At 32.0% G+C, this 16,627-nt stretch overlaps 5 protein-coding genes across 6 annotated transcripts; 2 read left to right on the top strand and 3 right to left on the bottom strand.

Annotated features, from left to right (window-relative positions):
* Window positions 1-303: 303 nt before the first annotated feature.
* Window positions 304-5,057, top strand: Reps (RALBP1 associated Eps domain containing). Its single transcript, XM_015322991.2, has 5 exons — window positions 304-570; window positions 795-2,070; window positions 2,163-2,227; window positions 2,470-2,677; window positions 2,764-5,057. The coding sequence occupies exons 1-5, from the start codon at window positions 322-324 to the stop codon at window positions 2,946-2,948; spliced, it is 1,983 nt and encodes a 660-aa protein (XP_015178477.1). The 5' UTR covers window positions 304-321; the 3' UTR covers window positions 2,949-5,057.
* Window positions 4,882-8,126, bottom strand: LOC107067457 (glyceraldehyde-3-phosphate dehydrogenase 2). The gene is made up of 5 exons (XM_015322992.2): window positions 8,077-8,126; window positions 6,667-6,763; window positions 6,346-6,585; window positions 5,996-6,250; window positions 4,882-5,918 (listed from the first exon to the last, which is right to left on the bottom strand). Exons 2-5 carry the CDS (start codon window positions 6,742-6,744, stop codon window positions 5,490-5,492), a joined length of 1,002 nt encoding a protein of 333 aa, XP_015178478.1. The 5' UTR covers window positions 6,745-6,763; window positions 8,077-8,126; the 3' UTR covers window positions 4,882-5,489.
* A 200-nt stretch (window positions 8,127-8,326) lies between these two features.
* LOC107067377 (glyceraldehyde-3-phosphate dehydrogenase 1) lies at window positions 8,327-10,262 on the bottom strand. Its single transcript, XM_015322825.2, has 7 exons — window positions 9,975-10,262; window positions 9,781-9,904; window positions 9,576-9,691; window positions 9,125-9,382; window positions 8,868-9,028; window positions 8,610-8,804; window positions 8,327-8,510 (listed from the first exon to the last, which is right to left on the bottom strand). Exons 1-7 carry the CDS (start codon window positions 10,050-10,052, stop codon window positions 8,393-8,395), a joined length of 1,050 nt encoding a protein of 349 aa, XP_015178311.1. The 5' UTR covers window positions 10,053-10,262; the 3' UTR covers window positions 8,327-8,392.
* A 262-nt stretch (window positions 10,263-10,524) lies between these two features.
* Window positions 10,525-13,351, top strand: LOC107067381 (maternal effect protein oskar). Its single transcript, XM_015322830.2, has 5 exons — window positions 10,525-10,702; window positions 10,806-11,008; window positions 11,107-11,311; window positions 11,391-11,485; window positions 11,598-13,351. The coding sequence occupies exons 1-5, from the start codon at window positions 10,627-10,629 to the stop codon at window positions 12,240-12,242; spliced, it is 1,224 nt and encodes a 407-aa protein (XP_015178316.1). The 5' UTR covers window positions 10,525-10,626; the 3' UTR covers window positions 12,243-13,351.
* Window positions 13,352-13,524: 173 nt separating this feature from the next.
* Window positions 13,525-16,354, bottom strand: LOC107067499 (Type III alcohol dehydrogenase). 2 transcript variants are annotated; one of them, XM_015323082.2, is made up of 8 exons: window positions 16,104-16,354; window positions 15,873-15,972; window positions 15,220-15,483; window positions 14,925-15,157; window positions 14,602-14,835; window positions 14,349-14,511; window positions 13,985-14,266; window positions 13,525-13,718 (listed from the first exon to the last, which is right to left on the bottom strand). In XM_015323082.2, the coding sequence occupies exons 1-8, from the start codon at window positions 16,154-16,156 to the stop codon at window positions 13,635-13,637; spliced, it is 1,413 nt and encodes a 470-aa protein (XP_015178568.2). In that variant the 5' UTR covers window positions 16,157-16,354; the 3' UTR covers window positions 13,525-13,634. The 2 variants fall into 2 exon arrangements, with proteins under 2 accessions (XP_015178568.2, XP_089033345.1); XM_089177219.1 differs by lacking the exons at window positions 15,873-15,972; window positions 16,104-16,354 and adding an exon at window positions 15,670-15,794.
* Between the last annotated feature and the right edge of the window lie 273 nt (window positions 16,355-16,627).

Below are 16,627 nucleotides of genomic sequence, written 5' to 3'. Positions count from 1 at the left end.
AAAGAATAACTTTTAAAAGTGTATCCAATTGTCGAGTCCTAAAATTCCCTATGAAAAACATACCGATAGATTTAAATGCTACTTTTGAACAAATAAAAAAAACTTCTGCTATGAGTAGTAAAATTTATTAAACAAAAAAAATAACTTATCATGATTATTATTTCGTAATAAAATAAATATCAAAATAGATTGTTCGTTGTTATTGGAAAAAGCAAAGTACACAGAGGGGTAGGGTTTTTCTTGTCGTTATTCTGAGCCATCTTGTCACTACTATTGACAGTAGTACCATCTAGGCAAGTTTATTTCCGTGGAACTAACTGAATGGCTTCAAAAAACAGGAGGAGTTTCCAGCCCCTGGTGAGAAACAAGGAAGGAGTTTTGTGTTACGCTACTAAGATGGATTGGGATGCGATAACGATGGCGAACCTTCATCTGACAGCTACCGAACATCGCTATTACGGCGATATTTTTATATATTGCTGCGAAAACGCTGACAGTGACAGCGTATCGGTTGTTAAAGTAGCCGAACTTTTACGCTCTGCAAATTTGCCGCGAGACGTCACGATGAAGGTAAGCCTTTTATTCTATTTACGTTTGCAAATGTTATATTTCCTTATCACGCGACAATTTTTTGGCAATAATTCTTACATTTTTATAATATTTTCATATTTGGTATTATAAGTATAGAAGGTTAGGTTTATCTCTACTTGATACTGTATAATTATATATTAATGATTAATAAATATTAAACTTTAATTTAATGTATATCTGTATTTGTTCTTCGTTCTATTCAGATACTAGACATCTGCATTGGAATCAAAGGTACAACTCATATAGGTAAAAAACAATTCTACGCAGTCCTTAAACTGGTAGCAGCTCATCAAGCCGGGTTGGATGTTTGTAGAGATATGGTAACGGCTGCTTTAGATATTATATCTCTGCCAAGATTTACATGGCCAACTTCTGGAGACGAGGAGGGCAGAAGGAGTACGGATTCGACTAGAGGTATTAAAAGTAGATGTCATGTACCTGAAAGCACGACAGAAAGTGAGAGCGAGGCAGAATCTCCAAGAGAAACCGGTGGTAGCACGGATTCTCCAACGCCAACCAATAGTGTAACTCAAGAAAGAAATGATGGAATGTTGGGAGGAGATACAATATTGGATACTGTTTCCGGAGGGTGGGAGGGTCTTCTTATGTCCGAAGAGCAGAGACAATTGTTAGGTACGGAAGAGGAAAGTTCTGAACGTCACAGCAGCGACGAAGGCGAAGGGGAAGGAGATTGTTCTGGTTTTCCTCCGGAAGAGGTTTGGATTATTAGCGACGAGCAACGTGATTATTATGCTGCTCAATTTGCCCAATTGCAGCCTGATCCTGAAGGTCTTCTGGCTGGGCCAGTAGCTCGAACATTCTTTGAGAAATCTAGACTTCCTGTAGCTGAATTAAGACGTATTTGGCAGTTAGCGGATGTAACCAGAGATGGGGCGCTAAGTTTGCAAGAATTTTACGTAGCTATGCATTTGGTAGTCCTCAGAAGAAATCATGTACCTCTTCCCGATGTTTTACCTCCGTCCTTGTCCATACCATTAGTAATGCAAACTACAAACGCCCCACCAGCAGTTTCATCGACGACCAAGTGCCAAAGCAGTCCACCTAATTCAGTAAATATGAGAGACAAGAGTAAGGAATGGACCAAGTTTGTAGATTCGCCGACTGGTACAACTACCTCTCTCACGAGTCCTGGATTACAATTGGTTAATTTTGATTTTCAAAAATCTGCCGTCGAACGAGATCCTAAAATTTTACATCCAGTAGCTCTTCGTTTAACACCCGAAGCAGCTATTCTGGCATCTGGGGCCAATGGTAGCAATAGCAGTTGTACCACATTAGGTGAAGACGATTTGCAACATTCTTCCGTATCTTTGGTACAGCGACCGCTTGTTAAAAAACCACCACAATCTGCCGAAGATGCCGTTATAGTAACTCCAAAGAAGGAACCACCACCGCCACCACCTCCTAGGCCTTATAGAACACACGCACGAAGTTCTAGTCTTGATCTTAACAAACTAGGTACATGTTGCTACCGGTATACTGCGATACTTTTCATTCGCAGCTGAGAAAGCAAATCTATCACTGCTCAAAATGTGTGCACGTTCTTGTAGGGAAAAATGGTCAAAGTTTCCTCGGAGCACCTCCGCTCGTACCGCCAAGAATTTCACCGGGAATCGTAAGTTACTCTATCTATTAACTTATATATATATATATATCTTTATTTCATTACTTTTATTTTGATTATTTTGATATAAGTTAATCTATCTTTTTTTTTGTTCTTTTCTATATATAAACATCTTTAAGTTGTGCCATTTTTTTTTTTTGTACACTTATCACCATTACTTTAATGCGGATGACCTGGTAAGCAATTAAGGATGGTAATCGTTTGAGAAAATTTATCGTTCATATCTGCTACAGACTTCACCTCGAAAATTGGTTGGGCAAAAAAGCGAAGGAGAGGCACAGAGGACTCTCAGCGAAAGTCAAGGTTTTGTTGCTGATTTTTCTCATTTTTCTCCAAAGAATGAATTACCTGAAAATCCTACCATGGAGAACAGTATTCCGCAATCTCAACAATTTACAGGAGTTTGTGGTGCATTTCAAATTTATAGGAAACCCAGTCCTAGTAAGTCAAAATAAATCAATAATTGAATAATATTTGTATTACAATTAAAAAAACATATTAAATGATATTATTATGAATGACATTAGAACGAGAGCTTGAGGAAGAAGATTCGTCGAAAGATGATCCAGAAGATGGTAAGAAATTAACTTTGCAAGAATTGCGAGAGAAGAATGCAGAACTTCGACTAGTCTGTGAAGAATTGACACGTGAATTAGCCAGCGCTCTACAAGAACGTATAAATCTTCGTGCAAAACTTATGCTTTTGGTCTGATCCTTCCATCAATATTTTCTCGTACATACATTCGAAGTAACGTTTTCCATTCTTCAATGTAAACTCATGTATTTAATATGTCGTACCTAGTCTAGAATTGATCTTCTTTCGACGGTATAGTTTATATATGTATATCTGCTGTCAAAGTCAATTGTGCGAATGAAAGATAAAAAAAAAAAAAAAAAGGCTCGAACAAAAAAAAAATCATGTTGCGGTAGTTCCGCTTTTTCTACAATAATCGGAGTTACTATTTCCTGTCATTACAGGATCCTACAGTGCAAAAATATATATACTTTTATAATGCTGACGCATCGAGATAATTAAGGACGCTTAAGTTCTTCATTATATTTTAGGTACGCGTCTTTTTCTTCTATTTTTTTTTTTTTTTTTTTTTTTTTTTTGACAAAATCCTGTAAAAATTATTATACATTAGTTATTTCTATATCGTGGGTATAAAGAAAAAGCTATTTTAGTTAGCTTGCAAATGATCTATCCCCACCTCTCATGAAAAAAACTGTAGCATTGGAAAAAATGTGAATTCCAAAACGTTTGTGGTGTATTATGGGACGAATATCCTTCAAGTAAGAAATTATTTATTTAAAAGACGAAATAATAATCTAAGCTTTACATTTATTATTAATGTACACTGCAAAATTAGATTATTCATTAAAAAAAAAAAGACGTATGATAAATTCGTACAAACGTAGTCATTGTCGTCTTCGCGTAGAAACTTTTCTTCTCTGTACTACGTGATGTTCATTTATTATTATATGTATTTTAATTATGACTAAAAAAAAAAAAAGTTGAAATAAAATTGTAATATCGTTGTTGCAATTGGAGAAAGTTCAAAGAAAATCCTACGCAAAGATTATTAATGATCACGTTCGTAACGTTCATTTTTAAACAAGAAAGTCAACTTGTATTTTCGTATCGCTGTACAATCAAATTTTTCACTGCATGAAAGATTATAGGCTTAGTATTCGTGATACTAAGGAAGTTCTTACTAAATCGTGTTTTACTTCGTGATAGCTATTGTATTATATAAGTATTTTAGACATTAGACACAGAATTAGATAAAAAGACGAAAGAGAGAGAGAGAGAGAGAGAGAGAGAAGAACTTTAAAAGGAAGAAAATCTGCAGGAACAGAATAATAATAAAATCAATGACCCGATTGCAAAGAAAAAAATAAAAAAAAAAAAACAAACACAAAATGCTCGTGATCGGAATATACACAGAGAATATTAATTTTTCTATTAATTCTTGAAAAGTCGTCTCTATATTAGAAGAATGCAAATTAAGTGGTGAAATGAAAATAATCCATTTTATTGTTGTTGATACGAAAAAAAAAAAAAAAGAAGAAAAAAATATAATGAAACTATTAAGAAGATGTTCTCTATGAATCTTGTATAATTCTTTATGAAGTTACAAGAAACGTTATTATATTTGTGCCATATATAATGCAACACACATTTTACTATCCTACTGATCCAAGCGAGATATTTTCCTTGATCTTTCCGATATTATATTATTGTATCGTTATATATACCGTTTTTATTGCATCTTATATTATGTTCTTTGCTTCATCACTCTAGTCGACATCGAAGTTTGTAGATTTAAAACTAATTTCTGTAAAAGGCTACGCACCACTATGTTCTCATCTAAATTTCATTATTTCCTTATTGCAAAAAATAGAAAATAAATTTGTCTGTAAATATAATTTGATGAAATAAATTTCTTACTGACAGACAGATGGGGGTCATTGCAAGCAACATTATCGAGTAAGTATAAAATGTATGATTTTTTTTTTCAGACCCTATATAGCGTATAGAAAATCGATAAATCAAATTTATTTTATAGATAAAGAGTTAACTTCATTAATAATGTTCAAAGTTTTTTAAAAGGTCTATAAAGAAAGAGTAAAGAAAACGTGTATTTTTACTTTCGTAACAATCTTTTATTCGTTTCAATGCGAGAATGAAAAATAATAATTAATGATGACATCGGGAAAAAATCACAAGTTATGTGATATACCCATGTGGGTGCACAGTAAAATGGAGAGAAAAAAAGGGGGGAGAAGAGAAGGAGGAGGAGAGGGAGGAGTTAAAGAACGATATGTTACGTGCGCTTTTATCATACCAATGTGATACAATTCTAATTGTAAGATATGGTCATCTTTAATGTCAGTTTCTAACTGTAATTCGAAAGAAAAGTTGGCTCCTTTGATTTCTAAATAACAATAAGATAAAATTACGAGCCTGCTTTATTACGACCTATTGTTTGTACCTTACATTCGCGACAAATGACCACCTAAATTATCATCTCATCGTTCTACTGTGCCTGGGCGACGAGACGAAGCATCTTACATAAATCGACGAAATAACTTCAGTTGTTTCTGAAACTTCTCTCTCTGAAGAACTACTGTGATGATCGTTAATAACAATAACCGTATTAGTTTTTCATTAACAGCAGAGAAGCGATCGTACGAGAGAAACGACGTCAGTATTGAACGTTTTAAACGACAATGAAAGCTTTAAAAGAGCTTAGTTGTCTTTCGACTGCATGTACTTGATGAGATCGATCACGCGGCTGGAATAACCGAACTCGTTGTCGTACCACGAGATCAATTTAACGAAATTATTGTTCAATGGAATTCCGGCTTTAGCATCGAAGATGCTCGAATGGTTGTCACCAATAAAATCGGTGGAGACTACGTCATCCTCCGTGTAACCAAGAATACCCTTAAGAGGTCCTTCTGCGGCCTCCTTAACCTTAGCCTTGATGTCATCGTAGCTGGCTGGTTTGCCAAGTCGAACAGTCAAGTCAACCACAGAGACGTTATGTACCGGTACACGGAATGCCATACCAGTGAGTTTTCCGTTCAAGGCTGGAATTACTTTACCAACAGCTTTGGCAGCTCCTGTAGCAGCAGGGATGATGTTTTGGGCAGCGCCACGTCCGTCACGCCACAGCTACAAAAATGACAATACTCGTCAGAAAGATATTTCTAATAAAAACATATATACAATATATTAAACGATAAGCATACTTTTCCGGAAGGTCCATCAACCGTTTTTTGGGTAGCCGTAATGGCGTGGACAGTGGTCATAAGACCTTCTACAATTTCAAAGTTATCATGAATAACTTTGGCGAGAGGAGCCAAGCAATTGGTCGTGCAAGAAGCATTGGAGACGACTTTGTTGCTTGGATCGTAAGATTCGTGATTAACGCCAACGACAAACATCGGTGCATCGGCAGAAGGTGCGGAGATTACGACTTTCTTGGCACCACCCTCCAAGTGAGCCTGTTCGAGCAACAACAGAAATAAATATTATAACAACAAACGTTTTCGTTTGAATATATATTATGTTTACAAGGAGACATGTGTTTTATACGTACGGAGGCCTTTTCGATGGTAGTGAATACACCAGTCGACTCGACTACGTATTCGGCACCAGCTTTGCCCCATGGGATAGCTTTTGGATCGCGTTCACTGAAAACAGCGATCTTGTTGCCGTTAACAACGAGGCAACCATCTTCCATCTTGACCTCTCCTTTAAATTTACCGTGAGTCGAATCATACTTGAACATGTATACCATGTAATCTAGACCAATGAACGGGTCATTGATGGCGACAACCTGTTACCAAAAAATATATATATATATATTTTTGTATAAAATTTTGTATAAACATTAATAATTTAATAATATTTTACATACTTGACCACCACGTTCAAGGGAAGCCCTAAGAACGAGTCGGCCGATACGACCAAATCCGTTGATACCAATCTTGCTCATATTGTCTTCTTTGTAAATACTGTAAAATTGACGAGAAAAAAAAAGATTCATTAATTAAAATAAAGTTAACTTTTGAACGCATCTCTCGAAACTAATTAAAATCAGATAATATGATAATTATTTATACGCCATTTTTGCTATGAATCTATTTTAATTGTAGAATCTTATTTCAATTAAACGAAATAATTGTTAAGTCAGAAAAAAAAGGAAAATTAATTAGAAGAATGATCGATAATATAAAATAAAGGAACAAATTGCAATAAGAGTTTACGAGAGATGAAATTATAGGTGATGCGTTTTGAAGGTTGAACAAGGTTAAAGAATAAACATCGAATCCTTGAACGTGTCCTTGACGGCTAATGAATGTGACCTTTTTAAGGGATCGATCTAAGTCGAAAATAGAATTCTGTTAGCGAATCGATAAATTGCAAATACATTAACAAGATATAATTTGCAATTGCAATAGCGCATTTAGTGCTGACGTAATCTCGATCAGTTCCGTTATAATCTATATATCATCTAAATGATATTATCTTATGCCAAATTAACAGATTATTTCATATGTCAAACTAACATTGATAGAATATAAAAAAAAAAAATGCTTCTAACATAACCTCGAAGACGATCGTCGTTATTTTGATAATTCATACGACGTCAATTTGTGCCGATAAGCTTTGAAAAAACTATTTGAAAAAAAAAAGATATCGATCTCTTCTTCGTTGAGAATGGACAGAGATGCTTTTAAGACTAGAAAAAAAATCTATTTTTATAAAACGAATAGATAGAAAAATTATACAAACAGATATACGATAAAATTGTTGAATTAAAATATTACGTGATTGATTATAGAAGTAAAGTAAATTTATTCCGAAAAATTGTACGCCATCACCAGTGAGATATTTCGGTCTTCTATTTAATCAAATATCTGTAGAAAAAGCCATTTTTACTTGTTCATAACCGTCATCTTTCTAACGTCACGTACCACCCAAGGAAATATGCGATGTGTCTACGTGTAAGCGGATGCGTGATTTTACGTGCACGAGTTCACGTATAATGGAAATACAAAAGAGAGATGCAATAATGGAATGGACCATCATCCGCCATTCGTCTTTTATAAACGAGATTGTCCGTTACAATGGACGCCGGTAAGATGAATTTTCTTTCGCGATTAAAAAATATTGGACAAAAAATATCGTACGATTTAATCGTTTGACAAAAATATGAAAAAAGAAGAAATAAAAATGTTCATTGAAAACGAATGATCTGAATTGAAGGGCTATTGAATGAAATGGCGGTAAAAAAAAAAGATAAGTAATATTTAAATATACTCACCTTCGAAAAAGAGATCCGTGCACTACGATTACCACAGAAGCAGTGTCATTTGAAGGGCAAAAAACATTAATATAAGCCGCCTCGCGTTCCCGGCGAATGCGCTGTAAGTTCTTTCACCGTTTCGCGACTATTCGTTTATCTTCGATTATGTTCGGCCGTGCCAACTATCGACGTTCATTATAAGCGCGAATTTCAAACGAAATTTATATCAGAGAAGAAGTTTTTTTCAATTTTTTCTTCGATATTATCTTTACAATACATCGTAACAAATATATATATATATGTACATAATAATAAGATATAACGATTCATACGATTATTCGTCATCCTCGGAAATAGATTTGGTTGGTGGAGAAATTTTACCGGAATCAACGTCGTACATGTAGACAATTAAATCAACGACACGATACGCGTAACCATATTCGTTATCGTACCTAAGATAATAATAATAAAAAAAAATAAAAACAAATTAAGATTATATATTGAATTTATATGAAAGTAATTATATGTACGTTTAATAAATAAAAACAAACCAAGCAACAATTTTAATGAATGTACTCGTTTGAGGAATGCCAGCCTTTGCGTCGAATACACAGGAATAAATGGTTTGATTGAAATCGGATGAAACGCAATCGTCTTCCGTGTAGCCTAATATATCTTTCAATTCACCTTCGGACTCTTTTTGCATAATTGCTTTTATTTCATCATACGTAGTTGGTTTATTAATTCTGAAAATATATTTGAATATTCAAAATCTAATTAGAATGTATTTTAGTAAATTTTCAATTTACCTAAACGTCATATCGCATAACGAAACATTAGCTATTGGTACTCGAAAAGCTATCGCAGATATTTTATCTTTGAGAGAAGGAATAATTTTGGCTAACGATTTAGCAGCTCCCGTAGACGTTGGTATGATATTCTGTAAAGCTCCTCTTCCATCTCTCCATAACTAAAAAATAAATATATATTTAATGTAATTAATTTGTGTATTCATGAGATTAATATAATCAAATAAAAAGATCATTTTTTCTCAATGATCCATTACTTTATTTATCGGTCCATCTACAGTTTTCTGTTTAGCTGTAACAGCGTGTACGCTGGATATCATAGCTTCTAAAACTTCAAAATTATCATTCATAATTTTAACGATGGGAGCTGCACAATTAGTCGTACAAGATGCTGCTGAAACCACGTTTCCTTTTTTAGGATCGTAACATTTATGATTAACTCCATAAACGTACATAGGTGCGTCTATCGAAGGTGATGTAATTATCACTTTCTTTGCTCCACCATCGATATGTAGCTAAAATAATATCATTTATAAATTAAATTTTACACATTATTCTGAATAAGAAATGATACAAAAACAATGAAATATAATATGAATATATATATATATTTAGTTTCATAGTAAACCATAGTATTTAATCGTAGTACGTATATTTCAGATTAAATCGGTCGTGACTCTAAACAACTTTTTGCCATAATTTACTTACACTTGCTTTCTCCAATGTTGTAAATACTCCTGTAGCTTCTATCACATATGTTACATTATTTTCCTTCCATTTTATTTTCGACGGATTTTTCTCCTGTGACGTGGCTATTTTTTTTCCTAAATTTATATATATATATATTTCGTATATAATATAATATTGATAATCTAATTAAAAATAATGTTAATACATGATTACACTTTCTAACCATCTATAACAATAAATCCATTTTCACATATTATAGCTTTAGGATATATCCCATGAGTAGAATCGTATTTAAAAAGATATATCATATAATCGGTCGTAATATAAGGGTCATTAATCAGATTCACCTATAATTATATGTAATTGTAAGATTATAAAAAAGCTTAGTTACGAATTCAAACTATTTCGTAATTATACTTGAATATTTTTCTCTAAAAGGGCTCGCAAACACATTCTTCCTATCCTACCAAATCCATTTATACCTACGACAGCCATAATTTTATTATTTCAACAACGAGAAATGAAGAATATTTTTATTCTTTCAACACTTGTAATTTTTCATGATCATTAATCTTTTCCAAATGTATTCTATCTAAGATAATTGAAAAGTAAATAGTACGAATTTATATACAATAAGATTTCGATGAATCGATTTATTAAACGAATTAATAATTTACATTATTATTATTTTATATTAATGAGAATAATTTATTTCAAAATTAAATTTTATTTCCACATTCGAATATCTTACATTAAATGAGAGTTATCGAAATTGCGAAATACATTTTCACAATTTAAATTTAATTTTACTCAATAGGTAAAAGAAAAAAAAATGTTTACGAGATACGAGAGATAGTTTTTCTAAATACTCTAAATCTCAATTGTAAGAATCAAACGTTCGAATTCAAACGAAAGTATTAACCGACTAAGAGAATTAATATAATTTCTCGTAGAACTTGAGATTCAGTCTTCATCCGATCTCTGAACAGTACAGTTCCTCTCTTGTGCTCAATTTAGTGCAAGACACTACGATGTATACTACAATGATATTTTAAAAATATGTTACGAAATGGAAGAAACTATCGCACTAATAAAGTCTTGCATAATTTCACAAAAGGGAGGCATACCAATAAATCATTTAAATTGTAAGTATCTTTCATGATTATTTTCATTTTATTCATTTACTTCATTAATTTCCAAAAAAAAAATCGACACTTTTCAATTTGTTCTTAACATTTTGAATTTCAGATGAATTTGAAAAAATAGTCGGGGAACCAATACCTTATGCAAGATTAGGATTTTCTAATTTGCACGAATTATTAAAAAAAGTAGACGGATTGAAGACCATTAAAAGGGCCGATGGGGTAGAAACGTTATTAGTAAATGATCCCAAAATTAAACATATAGTCGATTTAATACAAAAACAAAAAGAAAATTACAAGGCCAATAAGGTAAATGAAATTTACATTGAAATATCTATATTTCGTATCTTTTCAAAATCTATCGTAAAATACATTGGATTTTGATTTTTCTTTTGTTTTTTTTTCAGTCAAAGCATTACAAACGTTTTGTACCGTTTGATTCAAGAAACTTCAATAATATTACTCGTAATAATGGTAAAGATAATAAAAAATTAGAATTTAATAATAAAGACAGAGTCTGGTTCTACGATAATGAAATATACAATAAACGACAGGATGTTGCGATAAACGGAAATCGAAATTTAACTGCAGCTTTGTATTCGTTTAATTCAGGTAAAATCTATTCATTGTTATAAAAAAAGATATTATTAATAATAATTAAACATTTATATAAATAATTTCTATTTTACAGAGGATCAAAATTATGATAAATATTGTCTCTCTGCAAAACTTAATAATGAATACAGTAATATCGTAGTTATCGAAGCATGTAAGCCAATAAAAGAGGTTCGTATCGATAATTCCTTTCTTTCTTTCTTTCTTTCTTTCTTTTTTTCTTTCTTTCGATCAATTTTTTCAATTTGTTGCTGTTTTCTTTTTTTTTTTTTTTTTCTTCTAGACAAAGATTTATGAACCGATTATTCTCAGTCATCAGCTAATAGGAGATGATTTTTTTCTACAATTGGTAATACGACATCTTGGTCTACCTGTATGGCGTCAAGCAGGAAATATGGCTCTTCATTGCGGTTTGTGTATATCGGGACAAACTATAAGCGATTGCATCAAAAGATTAAACGAGGTTGAATGCATTTCGAATAAAATTGTTATCATGTTGGGAGCTGTTGATATTTATAACGGTGATACTTCGCAAACTTTGATCACAAATATGAAAAATTTGTTGAAGATATTAAAATATAAATTTGCCTTTTCTAACTCGGCAATCAAAATTTGCACTATTCCACCATTGGCAAATTTATCGTTGTATGGACACGTTAATAAAGTATCGACACTTTATTCCTTCAACAATTGGATTCGATGTTTAAATTGCGTAGAAAATAATCTCAATAGAAATTCTAATAACATCGATGACAATTATTATCAAATAATCGATCTTTTTCAACATTTTACGGATGAAAATTATACCACCCAATACGAATGGTTTCAATTAAATGCTCGTATGGTATCCGGTTGCAAACATCCTTACGTATTGTGGAACAAATATGGACGTAAACGTGCGATGGAATTATTAACCGCTGAAATGTGAGTTTCCCCTTTCGTGTTATTTATTTAAATATTAGGCATTGATTAAATGTTTCGTCTTTTTTTTTATAAAAATTATACAAGATCAACTGCTAAAGTTTCAACCGTCTCGACGTCCTTATCCGTTGCTCTCGTTAACGGATTGCTTTTTAAGGATTATCAGACGCTTGAAACGTCAGTGATCGAAATGAATCATATTGCGAATTTTATTTGCAAATTGATTTAAATCTCTCATCTCTCTCTCTCTCTCGTTGTTTTCTTTTTAATGTTATTGTTTATCAGTATTATTAGTGTTACTATTATTGTTGTTGTTAATATTATCACTCATTACTATTATAATATTAGAATTGAATTGAAAAAGCAATTTAAAAAAAATAGAATATAACTTTGTAATATGATATATCGAATAACGTCAGATCTATTGCATTTTGAACATTTTTACGTGGCTCGTAGAGAAACAAGTAACAAAAATAAATAAAATCTACATCGTAAGTTCGAATAACGAACAATACCCTTGCAGTACGGTATAAATGAAGTTTATATTGATAAATTTAATTTAACAATGGTGTTAAGAAATTTAAAATGTATGCGGCATTCTTATAAGACTGATACACTCATAAAAATGTACTTATTTTTTAAATTTCTCTACCCATTGACCCTCATGATTATTGTTTGTTTATTATTCGTACAAGCTTCTTATTGGAGCAATATTTCTACGTGGTCAATTTGTGCATAGATCTTGAACTTGTCAAAAGTTTTACATTATTCGCATATACAATTATTAGAAAATTCTTAGTTTTATATAAAAAAATTATTATATTATATAAATTTTGTTGTAATGTGTGATAAATATCTCTTGCGTGTTCGAAAACCAGTGTGGTAATTATTTATAAATTTTACGAAAACATATTGTATATGTGTGTCTGTGTGTGTGTGTGTAAGAGTATGCGATAAAAATTTATTAAGGTAATTGTCAATATCAACGAATCGAAGAAAATTAAGGTACTTTTTTTCGATCCGTTTGATTATTATTTAAAAACAAGGCTGTGTAATATTAATGTTTTTCTAATCATACAAATATTTATAGTAATAATAATACTTTTAATTGTACTGTTCTAAATACTTTCAAGTTTTTGAACATGCGATATTAAAAAATGGAATATCGATTGTAATCGCATTATAATAAGAAGTAATTTGTTTTAAATTATATCCTATTTAAGCGTACAACAAGCATATATATTTATATATATATATACATCGCATATAAAGAAACAGCTATTGTGCCATTCGTCTGCAAAGATAGTAGTTTCTTTTTTATTCGTGACAATTTATAAACGTGTATACAAATTACAAAAGTCTGATGCATATATAATTTATATTCATAAAGCATCTTGGTTTAATAAATTGTAAATGAATTTTCGAACAATTTCGCTAGATCCTCTTCCGATTGTTCACGTGGCGCTAACTTTGTTATTCGATGCTAGAAAAAAAAGATATAATTGTATTTCAAAGGTTTATCAAAATAATAAACTACACTTGAACTCGTCAAAAATAATTTGCGATGTGAACGATTAAACGAATGTATAATCTTCGAAATTGTTATGTATGTAATAACCAATCAAACTTGTATGCTGACCAATAAATCACGCATACTTTCATAACAATTCACAAGTATATTTTCATTTGATTTTCTATGTGTCTTCGATAGATAGATAGATAGATAGATACACAACAAATTATTCTTACCTGTGGTAAAGTTCCTTTAACCAAAGTATTAATATCATCTTTTTTAAAACCAAGTTCCGTCAAACCATTTTCCACTTTCATTATTCGCATATATTTTCTAACGGTGTCTGCGAGAATTTTTCCAGCGTCAGCTCGTTTTGCACTTTTAACGTCAGTACCCAACAATTCAGCAGCTTCTAAATGTCTTTCTGGACAGGCAATTCCAGTGAAAGAGAAAACGGCTGGTGCTGAGATAACAACGGATAGACCATGAGGTATTATAGGATGATCTTTGCTATATCCCTGATAATAAAATAATCCTATAGAATTTCTATCCTTATTTTTTTTTATTATATTGCAATAATAATTAATAATAACAACTCACTTCGGGTTGAAAATTACGAACGTTACCGCTTATGGAATAAGAAAGACCATGACAAAGGTGAACGCCAGCGTTACCAAAACCAACACCAGCCATGGTACTAGCTAAATGCATATTACTTCTAGCTTCGAGATCATCTTCTTTGTATACTGCTCTCTCAAAGTATCTTTAAATATATACACAAAAATAATAATAATAATATTATAAAAATGGCAAATGACAAGTTTGAAGCGTAGGAATAATATTGAATTCTTACTTGCGCATTACTTGCAGTGCATATCTGGCCCATACATCGCTAATAGGATTGCTACCTTGATATGCTGGTCGTAGAATTGGATTCGGTGGACAAGGTGTTCTTTCCGTATATGGTATTGCTGTAAACGATTCCAAAGCATGACAAAGTACATCGAAGCCGGAATAAGCGCAAACTTTTTGCGGTAAACTCAATGTATGTTTTGGATCGATAAGACCCAAGGTAGGTCTCAGAGCTCTATTTAGAAAAAGAAAAAAAAATACAAAAATAAATGTAATAATTAATGTACGATTATACTCGTGTATATATATATATCGAACTTCCACCTGTTTGCAATTCCAGTTTTGGCTTTGAGAGGTCGATAATCGAAGATGGATACACCGGTTGTTTCCGAGCCTGTACCCGTTGTCGTTGGTATTGCAATGAGTGGTTTTAAATTCACTAAAATTGGTTTTCCTTTTCCTATTGGCGCATTAACGTAATCTAAAAAATCGGCATTTGGATCACTGCTATAAAGATTAGCAGCTTTGCACGTGTCCATTACCGATCCACCTCCAACCTATGAGATAAATATTCGTCATCAAATTTTCAACGGACAACACTATCAATAAAATCGCTTACCGCAACAAAAGCGTCAAATTTTCCTCGTTTAGAAAATTCAATCGAATTTTGAAGACTCCCTTCCGTAGGCTCAACTCGAACCTCATCGTACACTTCAAATTCGATCCCGTATTTAGTTAAACTATCGATCGCAGTTTTAACCGGTTGAAGATTAACTAAATTTGAATCGGTCATTAAACATATTTTCTTAGCACCTAAATTTTGAATATCTTGACCCAATTCTCTCGTAACTCCAATCCCATAACGAACGGTTGAACACGCCATCTAAAATTAATATTTAAATATTAATAAAAAAAAAAAAAAACAGAGATTATTTAATCGTACGTTAATGTTAATCGTTAACAAAGGATCGTTTTGAAAAGTTGAGAAAAAAAAACTTTTTATGCGAGAGTATAAATATTATGTTACAGTTTATCATTTGAAACGAAGATAAACGTTGATGATTCTTGCCTTATCTCTCTCTTTCATTTTGTTTGTATAATTTGATATCAGAAATGTATCATTTTATTTACTGTTTTAAAACCGTTAACAATTTTCTTAACGAAATCAAAGTTGCTCAATTCTACATGATCGATTGGTTATTTTGCTCTTTTTATGAAGAAATTGAGCTCAATAAAATAAACAAGTTACAATTGTCGATCATTTAAATTCACCTCGAACGCGTATTCCTTCGATGGAATCGTATTAGCTGTGGTGCTACGAGTTTTTCCATGTTCTATTCCCCCTGGATTTCCATGCGCTGGACATCTGCATCTAACAATGTCAAAATAGTATTTGATTTTTTTTTTTTTTTTTAATCATATTACACCTTACACGACATTTTTTTTATTTACAAATGATCACGATGCAACGCAATGGGATAGATCGAAGCAGATGCAACTTACGATTGCGAGGAAATAACTTGAAGCAACTCGACGACTCGTCTCCTTGGGAGCATTTTTTTAAAATCACGAACAAACGATGGAATAAAAATTGATTGATCTTCTTTTTAAGAGTTAATTTTTATTAAAAGTAAAAAAAAAAATAAAAGTTTAATTAAATTCTATAAACTACGAATCACACCGTATGTGTCTGTTAGTTTAGAAGACTATCCAACGACTGCTGTTCGACCTGTTGGTTGTTTTCTCTGTTCATTGCCTTCCACTTGTCAGTAATATGTCTTACGTAAGATTAGACCAGCGTTATTTTATTCATAACAGGGACGTATCAAGAACGAATATCTAGGCATTTTTTCATTAGGAATTTTAAAATGACGATAAAACGATAATACTTACCGATATTTTATTACATGTCAGTTTTTATTGCGTCAAACGTGACACGAAAATTATATAAACATCCTTGTTTGTTTATCTTTCAAGAAAATTCTTATTAAATATTGTTATTTTTCTTTAAGTATATATATCTTATA

The sequence above is a fragment of the Polistes dominula genome, unplaced genomic scaffold (assembly GCF_049000335.1).
Source record: "Polistes dominula isolate Pdom_NZ unplaced genomic scaffold, Pdom_raw_medaka contig_20, whole genome shotgun sequence".
NCBI classification, from domain to species: Eukaryota; Metazoa; Arthropoda; class Insecta; order Hymenoptera; family Vespidae; genus Polistes; species Polistes dominula.
The sequence above is the reverse complement of the archived record's forward strand: the minus strand, read 5'-3'. Positions and strand labels throughout refer to the sequence as shown.

Excerpts from the sequence above, each read along its gene's own strand:
- LOC107067499 (XM_015323082.2), bottom strand. The coding sequence starts at position 16,156 with ATGCTCCCAAGGAGACGAGTCGTCGAGTTGCTTCAAGTTATTTCCTCG. Across the intron at positions 14,836-14,924 it reads AAAACTGGAATTGCAAACAG|AGCTCTGAGACCTACCTTGG; the intron begins GTGGAAGTTCGA and ends TTTTCTAAATAG. Across the intron at positions 14,267-14,348 it reads TTCGTAATTTTCAACCCGAA|GGATATAGCAAAGATCATCC; the intron begins GTGAGTTGTTAT and ends TTTTATTATCAG.
- LOC107067381 (XM_015322830.2), top strand. The coding sequence starts at position 10,627 with ATGGAAGAAACTATCGCACTAATAAAGTCTTGCATAATTTCACAAAAG. Across the intron at positions 11,312-11,390 it reads TTTGTATTCGTTTAATTCAG|AGGATCAAAATTATGATAAA; the intron begins GTAAAATCTATT and ends TCTATTTTACAG. Across the intron at positions 11,486-11,597 it reads CATGTAAGCCAATAAAAGAG|ACAAAGATTTATGAACCGAT; the intron begins GTTCGTATCGAT and ends TTTTTCTTCTAG.
- LOC107067457 (XM_015322992.2), bottom strand. The coding sequence starts at position 6,744 with ATGAGCAAGATTGGTATCAACGGATTTGGTCGTATCGGCCGACTCGTT. Across the intron at positions 6,586-6,666 it reads CCCTTGAACGTGGTGGTCAA|GTTGTCGCCATCAATGACCC; the intron begins GTATGTAAAATA and ends TTTTGGTAACAG. Across the intron at positions 5,919-5,995 it reads TTGATGGACCTTCCGGAAAA|CTGTGGCGTGACGGACGTGG; the intron begins GTATGCTTATCG and ends TCATTTTTGTAG.
- LOC107067377 (XM_015322825.2), bottom strand. The coding sequence starts at position 10,052 with ATGGCTGTCGTAGGTATAAATGGATTTGGTAGGATAGGAAGAATGTGT. Across the intron at positions 9,692-9,780 it reads TGGATTTATTGTTATAGATG|GAAAAAAAATAGCCACGTCA; the intron begins GTTAGAAAGTGT and ends ATATAAATTTAG. Across the intron at positions 8,511-8,609 it reads TTCATTAAAATTGTTGCTTG|GTACGATAACGAATATGGTT; the intron begins GTTTGTTTTTAT and ends TTATTATCTTAG.
- Reps (XM_015322991.2), top strand. The coding sequence starts at position 322 with ATGGCTTCAAAAAACAGGAGGAGTTTCCAGCCCCTGGTGAGAAACAAG. Across the intron at positions 2,071-2,162 it reads TCTTGATCTTAACAAACTAG|GGAAAAATGGTCAAAGTTTC; the intron begins GTACATGTTGCT and ends ACGTTCTTGTAG. Across the intron at positions 2,228-2,469 it reads CAAGAATTTCACCGGGAATC|ACTTCACCTCGAAAATTGGT; the intron begins GTAAGTTACTCT and ends TATCTGCTACAG.